This window comes from Barbatula barbatula, assembly GCF_947034865.1.
Source record: "Barbatula barbatula genome assembly, chromosome: 1".
Taxonomy (NCBI): Eukaryota; Metazoa; Chordata; class Actinopteri; order Cypriniformes; family Nemacheilidae; genus Barbatula; species Barbatula barbatula.
In genome coordinates, this window is record NC_136766.1 from 18947188 (window position 1) to 18960696 (window position 13509).

At 39.3% G+C, this 13509-nt stretch overlaps 1 protein-coding gene across 1 annotated transcript in view; it reads left to right on the forward strand.

The window, feature by feature from the left end:
• Positions 1–279: 279 nt before the first annotated feature.
• cd81a (CD81 molecule a) overlaps positions 280–13509 on the forward strand; it is a 28529-nt gene continuing 15299 nt past the window's right edge. The window contains exons 1-2 of the mRNA XM_079464682.1: positions 280–493; positions 6379–6493. Coding sequence (XP_079320808.1) covers positions 428–493; positions 6379–6493 — 181 coding nt within the window. The 5' untranslated portion in view covers positions 280–427. The remainder of the gene's footprint in view (positions 494–6378; positions 6494–13509) is intronic.

Sequence of the window (13509 nt, forward strand, 5' to 3'; positions counted from 1 at the left end):
ATCTGTATTCTTAATTAAAGCCCAGTTGGATTTTAGGATTATGACTGGTTGGATTTAGAGGCGTGCTTTATTTTTAAAAATCACATCAGCACGAGTATTGAATGGCAAAAAGAAAAAACAATAAACACGTTAATTTAAACAATAACAAGTGCTGCATAAAAATATAAGTGACATTTGAAATCTCCTTGCTAGCATTTATTGCTCTTTATTAGTGTATATTTATGAGTCTGACATAGGTCTGTGTGTGACGGTCTCTTGAAGGGGGAGGAACTGGGTGTTGCCCGTTTTTTACGTCGAGTCTAAGCGCGGACCAGACGATCACACGCATACACAGATTTGAGCTCAATCTCCGCGAGCGCTGCATACCGAGCATCGTCGAGGCATTTCTCTGTTAAAGGCTTTAAAACATCCTCCAGAAACCGACACCATGGGCGTGGAAGGCTGCACGAAATGCATCAAATACATGCTTTTCTTCTTCAATTTCATTTTCTGGGTAAGCAGTCATTCATTTTGTCCGCTGGTCTTGTGTCTGGCCTGAGAGACCGCCATTGGTTTTGTGTATTAAGGAGACTGTTGATCCGTTATGTTTACAGCCGCTACGAGCTGTAATGTATAAAACGGAATCTCGCGCCGCCAACTTTCGTTTTACTGATCGAGATATGGAGTCATATAGCTGAAGTTAAAAACAACTACAATTACAATCAAATGATGCTTTAAGATTGTTTTATGTAAAGAGCCGTGGCTAAAGTGTGAGTTGGTGAGAAGAAATGGGGTAAAAATTTACTCCAAGTAAATGGAGCTTTCTCCTGAGTGAAAATAACGGACTCGGGGCGGAGAAGACCAGCAAGACCTCAGCTCACGCTTATTAAAACCTTGGGACAGAGAGTTATCTTATGTAACGTTAAATATAGCATTCAAACTTACGATTCTCTCTCTTTTTATTTTAATTTACACTGCGTGCTAATATGTTCTTTCACATGTTGTATCGTGACACAACGAAGCAATAAATAAGCAAATATAGATTCGAGTTATCCTTCAGTACCGTTAGTTTAAACTATCGCTAATTATAAAGAACAAACACATAACGTTAACTGTTAACTGAGATCTTTGTGACATTCTTCAAGTATATTGTGTTTTACTGTTTACAATACTATTTAAATGTGTAGTTGCCATGCCATTTAACGTTACTGGGTTGGATGTGTCCTCTTAAAATGGCTGTTTGATTGGTTCCCGCTAGTTATGCTCAGAAAAGTATTTTAGCTGTTAGTGGATTAAAGAAAGGAAATTGCACCTAGTTTGGTTTGTGTTCTGCATAAGGTGGCAAAAGGATGTTACATTCTAAAGGTTTTACCCAGAAAGTGCCACACAACCGAAACATATGATCACTACAGTTGTGGTCTAAAGCACAAGTCACATTTCGAAAGACTAAACCAAAAAGGAGCACCAACCATTAAAACCGAAAAAGCATGTTATTCCTTAGTGGGTTTAAAGGGAAAGTTCACCTAAAAATGAACATTCTGTCATCATTTACTCACCTCCAAGCTGTTCCAAATCTGTATAAATGTCTTTGTTCTGAAGAACACAGAGAAAGATATTTGGAACAATGTATCAGAACAGGCTCAGAACAGGCATATTTTACCCCCCTTAGCTACCACAGGGGGAAAAGTGCAACAGAACCGTTGCTGTCCGATAACCGCATTACCGCTATGAGATGCCGACCGCGGTGTTAAGGTCATCACCGTCATCAATGCACTTTTTTGTATTTAGTTTTATTTAAGTTTCTTACAGGAGTGCATATATGAACTATAAACACATTATTCGTTGATTATCATAATTTACTGTATTCCGTCATATGTTCAAGGGCTTCTGGTGAAAAGATGCGAGAATGGCGTCTTCAGCTTCTAAACGCAGTTTAAAATGCTCAAATTATTTGAATCAAAATGATCAACATAGAAATATCAATACAAAGCACTTAAATAAACTTGATCGCTAAGTGTTGGGTTAGGTTAAAACACGGATCTGCAGCACCTGCGCGATGAAGAAGTGAGTAAGCCGGCTGCAGTCACTGGTGTACAGATCGTTTCCTCAAAAACATGCTGCTAGATATAAATATGATGATCATATAAATATTTATCTAGCTATTGTTCTTTATATTGTTGTGCTCGGGGCAGTCTGCATATGAACGCGTTTTTCGTTAGCTCTACGTGAACTTAATTGCTGTTGTTCTGTACTTTTTACAAACTCTGAATATTTTTCTAATAACTCAGGAAAATGTCGGCTTGTTTATGGAAAGCCTATAGCCTTATTATTAACTTGTTACGAAATGGTGGCACTCGAATTATAACAGAATAATATCATTTTGAAAAACGCCTGCCATCTCAATTTCAATGCGTTTATATCTTTTCTTTTGATAATTAATACTAATATTATATGTAACATTTAGCCTTGAGTCTTTTCTTTCGTAAAGGAAAAAAAGCGTGTAGCCTCTTGCGTTTTTATTGTACCTCATGTTCTGTATTCAACACTAAATATAAATAAGGATTTAATTTGTTTTAAAACGTCTATGTCATTAAAAAAACATGTGCTACATAATAATAGCCCAAAAACATACTTTATCGATATTTGCAACCAAAACAAGAACGAAGGCGGTAATATCGCATACCGCGCTATAGAGCTACACAAACTCACAGCACAGGAAAATCCGCCAGAGCTCTAGCTTGTTCTTCATTCTTCAAAATGTATTAAGTTTTCAATGGAACAAGAAAATGATAAATAAATGTTTTTCGACTATGGGAGTGGGGGGGCAAAATCTGTCTGGTTACAATCATTCTTACATTTAGGCATTTGGCATTAGGCATTCTTCCACATATCTTTCTCTGTGTTCATCAGAACAAAGAAATTTGTACAGATTTGGAACAACTCGAAGGTGAGTAAATGATGACAGAATTTTCATTTCGGGGCTAGGTGTCCCTTTAACACCGATGTTTAACACCCATGCCCAACAGGTGGCCAGACCCTTTACAGCAAAATAGTTTTTTTTTTAACTTTGAGGCCAAGATCCTATTTTGCCTTGGAATTTAACCCAAATAGATAATGGTGGAAAAGTGGTTGTTAAAACAATGTCCACTTCCAAGCCTCCAATAATACAATACAATATCTTCGTAATACGATTATGACAATATGTTGAGGAAGAATAAGTTAGTTACTGTATGTGCCAAATTAAAACAAATGTTATTCATATAATTGTATGAGTTTACTAAGATTTTTCTTGATTGGATGTGTTCTTTTACAGCTGATTGATCTTTTTCTGAGCTCAACATTGACATTCTAAAACTACTCTTTATTGGGTTGTAGGGCAGAAATAGAATGCTCATCAACACATTGCTATAACAGAGTAGAGGTGAACAAGAGGGTTCTTGATTCCAAGAAAACGGGATTATGCCCATCACGTTGCATATATTCCACATCATGGTGGAAGCTTTTTTATATATTTTTTTAACTGTGGTTTTTTTTGCAACACATTTCCACCAGTAAAATAGTTTATGGCTTCCATCGTTTAGAAATACTTTTGTAAGGATACTATGTCACACATATGTTTGAAATACTGAACTTATAGGCTGTACGGTGCTAAAAGTTGCACTGACATGATAGCTACCCAGACTAATCAGCCGCGTGTAGCGATCATGTCTCGTATATGGATTGTTTTAGCAGTGGATGAGAGTTGCACCTTTTAGGCTTGTGCATTTAAAGAAGGTTTATTCTGTGATAATACTCATTAAACCTACTTATCCTACTTATACTTAAACCCACTTAGCTTTACTGAAATTTAGAATGATTACATTTGTGCATGTGTCCCACTTTAGGACCGTGACATTTCCTTCTCCACCAGGAAGGCGATTCTCAAATATTGAAGTTCACAGAATTCACAATACTAGTCAGCCAGGTCACAAATATTTATAATACTGAAACTGGACAGCCTTCACATAGAGAGCTCTGGTGTTTCCTTAAAAGGGTAACTCCAAAAATGAAAATTCTGTTAGTTGTTCCAGACATGTATACATTTCTTTGTTTGGTTGAACACAAAGAGAGATATTTTGGAATATGTTAGCAACCAACAGTTCATGACAGAATACACATTTTTTGGTGGAGTATCCCTTAAAAGACAGAAATCACAAACTAGAGCTGCCTGCATATAGTTTGTTGGCCCTTTAGTTCTTTTTGGGGGGCGGGGTCATATACAGCAGTAAGTTTATTAGTTAGTGTTTCCCTCTGGTTTGTTGGTTTTGACGTACAGTAAGTCAGTCTCTTGTGTTGTCACTATCACACTTTGAAATTGCTGCAACATTGATTTCCTGTTGTATCTGGTTGTCCAAAATCCATTGCATTAGGACAACAAAATTACATTTTTCAATTAATTTATATTTATAGTGCTTTTTATAATTTTGCGTAGTTGAATAACAGCTTTAAAAAAATACATACAATTATAAATATGTATAAATTCGACATCACAAATAAACAATTAAATTAAATGATTACCCTGTGTAGTTATTTGTTCTGCAAAAGTGTACTGTGCTTGCATATCTTGTATCAAATGAATTTTTTTGCTCTCCAAATATTTTGTGATTTGAATTACATCACACTTACGTCAAGACCAAGATCCTCAATGACAAATAGATTGTTATTAAATGATGTCTCTTCTTTGCCTCTACATAGTAAGTGGTACGAATATATGTCGAAAAAAAGTCTGAAACCAAGAAGGAAGGTTTTCCAGGACACTGTGAAGTGAACTATAGTTATGGCCCACCCCTGGTGTACTGTAAACTTTTTTCAGGGGAATATCCTTGTAGACAGATATTCTTGAAGTCACTTTGAGAGAATGTAATGTAAAACTGCTGAGTCGCTTGGCATGATTCAGTGACTGAGCCTCTCCAAGTTGCTTAATTTCAGAACCTCTCCCTTTGGCCGGACTCATGTTTACTCAGTTGCTAAGCAGCAGGCTGCCTGCGCTCCGGAATGGGCCTATATGGCCTTTGGAGAGAGTGAGAAAGACAGAAGGAGAAGTGGAAATGCTCTCTCACACTTATACCCTCTTTTAAAAGTTTTTTCCCTTGTTGGTAGTTGGTTTGGAAGAAAATTATTAATGGATTGGCCACTGCAAACCTCACAATATCTAGACAAGGTGATGCTGATGACGTTTTAAATAACACATTTCTGTCAACTATATGAAATATTTAGGCTGTTTTTATGGTTATGACCGTCGTTTCAACTTCGTCATTAAGAGGAGGGGAAGTTTTAACAGGTGTTAGAAAACAGTAAGGGTGAGTAAAAAACTTTTAGAGGGAAGAGAAAGTACCCAGTGTTTTCTTCATATATGGTGTGTCAGGGGTGTGACCTGGTGTGAATAACTTGAGCGAGGCAGCTGTTCACAGATGTAGAACTGACGTGTAAATGTTTAACGGATGTACGGTTGTAGATTCTATACTGAAAAGGGGTAGGAAAGCGAGAGAAGGAAAAGGAAGGAAGTCAGAACCCCTTGTTTCCCATTTTGATGGTCTGCCTGACATTCCTGTTGCCCTCGCCTTTGTGGGGTAGCTGGATCTCCTCGCTCCTAACAGAACCCACCTGGTTCTTGGCGGTCTCCGATCCTCTTTATCTACACCCTGCATTCCTCCAGAGCGCATACGCATTCCTGACGTGATCCAGCTGCTCTCACAGGGGCCAGGTCTTGTCTGATTCGACAGTGATTCAGCTGTAAATAAAGCCGTATAAACAAAGCCAAATAAACCCCTTCTGCGTGTCACGCACTCACCCCTCCCCCACACCAAAAACGTTCCCACTTTTTATCCCCTCACTCATACAATACCACTTATTGTAGCGCTACTTTAAATGTCTTGCCGACTGCCTACGCCCTTTTTCCTTTCCCCCTTTTTCTGCCTTTCCCTCCCCCCAGCCACAAGAGTCTATTAACACCCTCTCTCGTGAATATGTCATGTGTTTACTGGCCTTACTCATCTGAATGCTCATCAGTGTGAGCCATTTGAAGAGAAAAAAGGGCTGTACCATGCTAGATGTGGAGTACAGTGATGTTTTGATATTTTTAACCCTCCGCACTGTGGGCCTCTAAATGGGGTCTGTAACAAGATTCTTCCTTCCCTTCCCCCGACCCACAGAATGTGTCTCCCCTTCTCTTTGTTAATGGAAAATAAGCAGACAGAGGAAAATGGACAAAATGCACTCAAACCACTTCTGGAATCTGGAAACATAAAATTGTGTTTTTATATGTCACGTTTAAAAAGTCTGCAAGTTTCTTACAGTATGTGTCAATATCGAATGGTTGACCTTATCACTTAACATTTTTTACTCTGTTTTTTTTTTTAGCTGGCCGGTTGTGTCATTTTGGGAGTTTCACTATGGCTTCGCCATGACAGTAAGACAAGCAGTCTTCTGGAGCTAAAGTTTGAGGAAAAGGAAGCACCCAGCACTTTTTACATCAGTAAGAGAATCTTTCTCCATTGCTCTCCTCCTTTTTTCTGTCTATCTATTATTTTAGAAGTCAGTGGTTCTCAAACATTTTCGTGTAAGGACCCCTTTGTGTAGAGTTCATCTCTTTGTGGCCCCCCAAAATAAAGGCTTATAATCGTAAATTTACAATTTTAATAAAAACCAAAAACATATTTAGTTATACAATGTTCTAACATCAATTCCATTGGTTGGTGGTCTTATTTTTTCTATGTTTGATAGCATAAAATCTATGACAAACTTCTAAATTTCATAAAATATGTGGCCTCCCTTGATCCATCTTGGGGCCCCCAGTTTGAGAACCACTGTTATAAGCCATTCTCTATTCTTCTTTAAGTCTAAACTGGTGTAATTGTGTCTCAAATGAGGCCAAAATTAGCTTTGTTTCACTAGTTCGCTGCATTAAACCAAGCCAAACTATCCAGTAAACTTTGCTCTGTCTGGTAAACACCTTCCATCTACCATTGGTCCATAGCTATTAATTCAAGGTGGTTGCATTCTCAGGTTCAACCTTCTTTGAAATGGAACTTTTATGGTTTATTTTGTTCGTCTGAGGTCAGACACATTTAAAAATGAAATCTTAGTGATCTTATACTCATAAGTAAGGTGTTTAGTGTGGGATTAAGAATAAACAGAGCAATGATAAACACAGATGCTGCTCGTAAAATACAGTCACGCCCAGTGAAAGAATATATTCCAGACATTATTCTCTTACAGCATAGACATGCACTCAAAACAAATGTTTTTTTTCTTGTTTTGCTTTTCTGTGCTTTAGAAATAGCATGAAGATCAAATGTTGTTGCATTTATTCCATTGCCCTTGTAAAATAACTATTATGTATTAAAATGTATTTCATGATTCAGATTTGATGAATGATCACAATGATGAATCTTAAAATAGTACAGAATTAGACGTTACATAGAAAATGGCTCCCTTAGAAAACAGGTTTGTTTTCTCCCATGGCCATATGTGTGGTCAGAGGTAAGTGTCAGGGACACACAGGTGGACTGTTTTTTTTGGATACTGTTTGAAGACTTTTGTTTATTCAGGAATCCCTTGTACATTTTCAGGCACAGAGATTAACAAATGGGCAAACAGTTCTCGAGTTATAGGGAAAACTCGAAAGAATCCTAGTTAATAGGAACAGTTCACCCAAACTAACTTTAATCCCATCCCATGGGTGTAAGACTTTTTAGCTTTTTTTATAAAACAAAATAAATCAGATTTTGCCGGATCTAGAGACTTTTTTAGTACTCGTTGGTAAAACAGTGACACCATTAAAACATGCCAGTCAGTGGACAAAAAGGGATTAAATAACTAGTCAAATGAGAATGTGAATCGTGCATTCTCATGTTGATGTTTGTCCACATAAAAGTACTGTAGCCTATACTATAGTATTTACTAGGCCTTTAGTAAACTGCTGTAAAATTCCAAGATAATGTAGTGTTTTTGAACCTTACTATAGTAAATATTAAAGTATACTTCTATTACTACAGTTGATCAATTTACAACAAGAATACCACAATTTGCTATATCAAATACTATAGAACACTACAGTATTTTTTCATTCGAGCGTTTAGGTTAACGTCGTGAAAAGACGCTCCCACAATAGACACTTGACTTTCAGTGCAAGTAGTTCAGTGACAATAGTTTTTTTCAAACAGTGAAAACAGTTAAATGCACCTGAAATAAACCCTCAGGGCAACTCTGGACAAGATGTTCATGTGTCCTCATATAGTGAGACACAGAAATATCCATGAGAGTTTAACTGTGCAACACCTTCATACATGCATACAGATGACAGATTTTAATAGCAGGATTCCGCATCACAGAAATCACAGGGATCTATATATTGCTATATGAACTCAAGGCAGCCGGGAAACAAGTTTCAATCGCAAAATAGACTAAATCTAAGTAAATTAGCTGTGCGCCATTGACTAACGTCACACACAAACAAGCCGCCCTGTCTAATGCACTTGCAAAACTGTATCGTAAGCCCGGCTAAAGTTATACGAAAAAGTATGCAAAGCTCTTGTCTTAGACAACAGACAAGATCACGATCTCCACCATGGGCTCCTCCTCCATCAGCTCCGTCAGTCGGCCCCTGGTGTCATCAGCCCTTCCTCCACCAGGGCTCCGTCCTCCAGAGACTCCACTGTGGGTCTCCACCTGCTTCAGGCTCCTCCCACCATCCTCACCCTGGCCCCAGGGACTGCTACCTCTCCCAATATCCTTCCCCTTGCCAGGCCCTCGTCAACCTCCTGAACCCCCACCCTTCCTCCTCAGTTGGACACCTCTGAAGGTTCTTCAGCAGTTGCCGCCACCTATGGAGGTTCCACCACAATAACAGTCTCCTTGACAGCAACACAACAGGCTGAGAGAACATTGCTGGGCGTAACAGACAGGATGACACAAGGCCCTGGAAGCTCGGCTGAGACGTGATGAGGCTCTAGAAGCTCGGCTGAGACTTGACAAGGCTCTGGACGGTCAGCGGGGACTTGACCTGACTCTGGACGGTCAGCGGTGACTTGACCTGACTCTGGACGGTCAGCAGTGACTTGACCTGGCTCTGGACGGTCAGCAGTGACTTGACCTGGCTCTGGACGGTCAGCAGTGACTTGACCTGACTCTGGACAGTCAGCAGTGACTTGACCTGACTCTGGCAGATCGACTCGGACCTGACCTGACTCTGGCAGATCGACTCGGACTTGACCTGACTCTGGAAGATCGACTCGGACTTGACCTGACTCTGGAATATCGACTCAGACTTGACTCGACTCTGGCAGATCGACTCGGACTTGACTCGACTCTGGCAGATCGACTCGGACTTGACTCGACTCTGGCAGATCGACTCGGACTTGACTCGACTCTGGCAGATCGACTCAGACTTAACTCGACTCTGGCAGATCGACATCTCGTGCAGTGGTGCTGGGCTTGTGGCCATCTCGTGCAGTGCCGCTGGGCTGGCGGCCCTCTCGTGTAGTGGCGCTGGGCTGGTGGCCATCTCGTGCAGTGGAACTGGTACTGCAAGCTCCACTGTCAACTGCGCTTGACACTGTTGGCCCCCCAAAAAAGTTCTTTGGGGTTTCAACACGTCCTCTGCCTCTACCACAGTGAATGGAGAGTCACATAACATCATTGCATAGTCGATGATGTCCCTTAAACTGCCATTAAACTCTCCTCTAGGTAACCATGACTTAATTGAGTCATTGAGTCCGAAACGGAACAAGTCCTTAAACAAAACTTCATCATAGAACTGTACTTGATAGGATATCTCACAGAACTGTTGGACATACTCATCAGTAGATAGGCCTCCTTGACGAAGGTACAATAGCTGATCTACTGGGTCAATGATAGAGCTGGAAAGTTGATATGCTGACCATGAAGTGGGAATAGACATCTCAGTAATGAGAGGGTACCGGGCTGCTGGATCCTGTAACAAGGAGTCAGAGACGTTCGGATCCATATGCAGTATTTTATTATAAAGAATGGTCAAACAAGCAGAGATCAGAGAACAGCGTCAGGTATGTCAGGGGATATACAAAATCAAAAACACTAACAAGCAGAGGTCGGGGCAGGCAGCAGAGAATCACAGTCAATATCAAAATCCAAGATAATACACAGAAGGACCAAACACAGGGAACCGCTCGGAAATGTCAGACAGGCTAAACAAGACTTTGCGTTGATTGAGAGTCCAAACACAGTATATATAAGGGAGTGGTAATGGGGAAGACCTGGTGGTGGTTATTGTCAAAATATTAGCATGGGGTTATGGGAATTGGAGTAGGGAATGGATACAACATGCCAGAATCCTGATTGGAGTGCCCTCTACTGGAGTTCATGGGCACTTCAGCTGACGATCGTGACAGCAGTGTTGCTTGATGTCCAACAAACCAAATATATTGACAAGTTTGGGACACGGTTACATAGTGGTTTCTTAAGGCAACAGCCGAACCTAAAGGAGGAATTTAAGCAGATCCATGCCCTTCATGCATTCAAATCATTAAAATTGGCACGGTTGGTAATCAAACTGCGTTCTGTCCATGAGCAACAATCAAAAATAGCCTATTCTAAACATTTTTCTAAACTAACCTAATAAATCAACTATTTAGAAAAAACGTTTTATTTATTGTAAACTATTTTGACAGTTAAACACCGTCATTCACATCAGTTGGCAATCAAACTATGTGTTATGTATGAGCCACAAACAAAAAATACTCCAAACATTTTTCTAAATTAACTTAATAATGAAATTAAACTAAATATGAATAATTTGCCATTAAAAACAAAACAAATTTTTATCAATTCATCAATTTTAAATGTTGCAGCAGTTTCAACAATCATTCACATCATTAGTTCAAATCCACGCTCCAGCGTAGTTACAGTAGCAATCAGACTATGCATTTTGCATCTGGCTGACCCACAAACAAAAATACTCCAAAGAAAAATCTAAATTAACTTAAAGGGATGGTTCCTCCAAAAAAGACCATTTGGCATCATTTTCTCCCCCTCAGGTTGTTTCAAACCTGTATAAATGTATTTGTTCCAATGAACACAGAGAGAGATACTTGGAAGAATGTAAGCAATTTTCAGTTCTAGGACATCATCCACTACCATAGTAGGAACAAAATATTATATTTTTTGTCCTGTTGAACACATAATGAGATATTTTGAAGAATTCAGGAAAACAAAGAGTTCTCGGGTACCTTTGACTACCATTTAATTCTTCCTTCTATGGTAGTCAATGATGTCACAGAATAGAAAATTGCTAACATTCTTCCACATATCTTTCTCTGTGTTCATCAGAACAAAGTAAATTTTACAAGTATGAAATGACATGAGGGTGAGCAAATGATGACAGAATTTTCTATCACTTTAAAGGTTCTCTACTGAACCAAAAAGTTCTTCACCTTTTGAAGCACTTTTTTAAGAGTGTATATATGTATTTTTCTCTAGCCCCTACCCTTTACATATACACACATATATCACTCACAGTCCTGTCTGCTCTCAAACACATTCACACATCTTTGTTTTCAATGAGCTTCTGTAAAGCAAGATGTTATAATGTGTTCTTGGCAAATGGAGATTTTTTGCCAGCTCTGTTTGGTAGAGGGAGGAGTTTAGTTAGTGTGGCTCCACTTAGGGTTTGGAAAATGTTAAATTCCCTGTGAGTCATGTTAAGAATTTCCTGAACATTTGGAACAACTCTGTGTGTATGTGTGTGTGTCTGTCTTACAGTACATGAATATGGTATTGCTAACAATCCTGTGTTGCTATACAACACATAAGCAAATCTAAAAGACAACAATTACACTTTTTGGGAATGCAAGGTGTGTTTGAACAGTTGTTTGACAAGCCCATGACTCTCTGACCATGAAGGTCCAGCAGGTCAGTGGTACACAGCCCCTATTATAAAAACCCAGCAGGTGGCATGTGTGATGTCTGGGAACAGCTGAAGGGCTGACTGGAAGATCACTTATGGCTCAGGCACTTTGGGAGAAGCAGTGGTGGGTGGTGGTGCCAGCAGGGGTTTGTGGGTAAAATAGGGTTTGTAAAATACTAACGCATTTTAACCCAATAAATAAACCCAATACAGAGTTGCTTACAGTCCAGGCAGACCTCAATGACATAATGCAGGTGATGAATGGGAATGTGCATTTGGACTCAAAGTTGTTCTGCCGGGATCAGATATGCACGCTTTGATCTATTGCCTGTCCGCAAAGTGCAAAGATGCCATGTAAGGCGTGCAGATGAAACATCACAGCTCTCAACATCTTAATGTGAGGAAATGGCCTGCAGCCAGAATCTCTACACGCCCTGCATTGCTCTTTATGGAGTGTAATGTGAGAGATCACTAGTGCCCGAACCCATCAGAGAATGAGCTGTGGATGGATTCAGGTGAGGCAGGCTTTTGCCTTGAATAAACAACTGTCCCTCTAATCCTCAATTGAATATTACATTTTGTTTTTATTGGAAGGTATAATATAAGTGTAATTTAAAAAAGGGAACTTAAGCAACAGCTGTTCAAAAATGTAGGCGTATACTGTACTGTATAAATTTAGTTATTAAAAAGGTTGAGGGAAGCATATTTATTTATTTTGTCAGTTAATCTCAAGATATAGCTTCCAGTGTCTATCCATTTCCTCAAAAAGCTGTTGTGAAAAGGCAAAAATATACATCACTAGAATCAACAATTAAGTGTAAAGCTACCAGGGAACCCTCTAGTGTCTTCATTTTCCAAAACTGCAAATTACACCGAGTTTCCAGAAGTGCCAAGGTGTACAATTTATACAAAATTAAAATGGTGAGAGCTGAATTTGTTAATGATGATACTTGGAGCGTCTTGGTTTGCTAATGTATTTGGCCAAACAATGGCCAAACAAGTCAAATAATTCACAAAGACCACAGTCTCCATTGCATGCGGCCAAGCAATCCCCTTCTTGGCTAACCAGAAGAGGCTTTGAAACATCATCATCAGACTAATGATCTGGCCCCCTTCCTTACCTGATTTAAACCAGATTGTGAATTTGTTGGCCCTTCTCAAGGGTGAGATTTACTGTGAGGGAAAACAATACACATATTTGAACAGCATTTGGGGTGGTGTGGCTGTATTTGCCACAGAATATTTTAAAAGGCCAACAACTAAAAGAAATTGTGTTGTATTGTATCTTGAATTTTTGTAAATCATGTTTTTTTAAAACCTCCAATATCCACCCAAACCCTTTCTTCATGCATTGTATTCATTTTCAACTGTCCAACATGGCCAACAGGTTAAATGAGTTTGTTGTTTAAGGAAAGAAATACGTTAAAATAGGACATCTAAGATTGTCTTGCTCTAAGATGCGTTAACACTAAAACATCCTTAACTCGACCACTAAAACTCATGCTTTGTTGAGGAATTGCTCATACAGCATTGTGTAAGCCTCATGGTGGTATGTGGTCAGCCTCTTCTTGCAAACCCCTGCTGCTGAGTGTTAGGGGAATGGAACT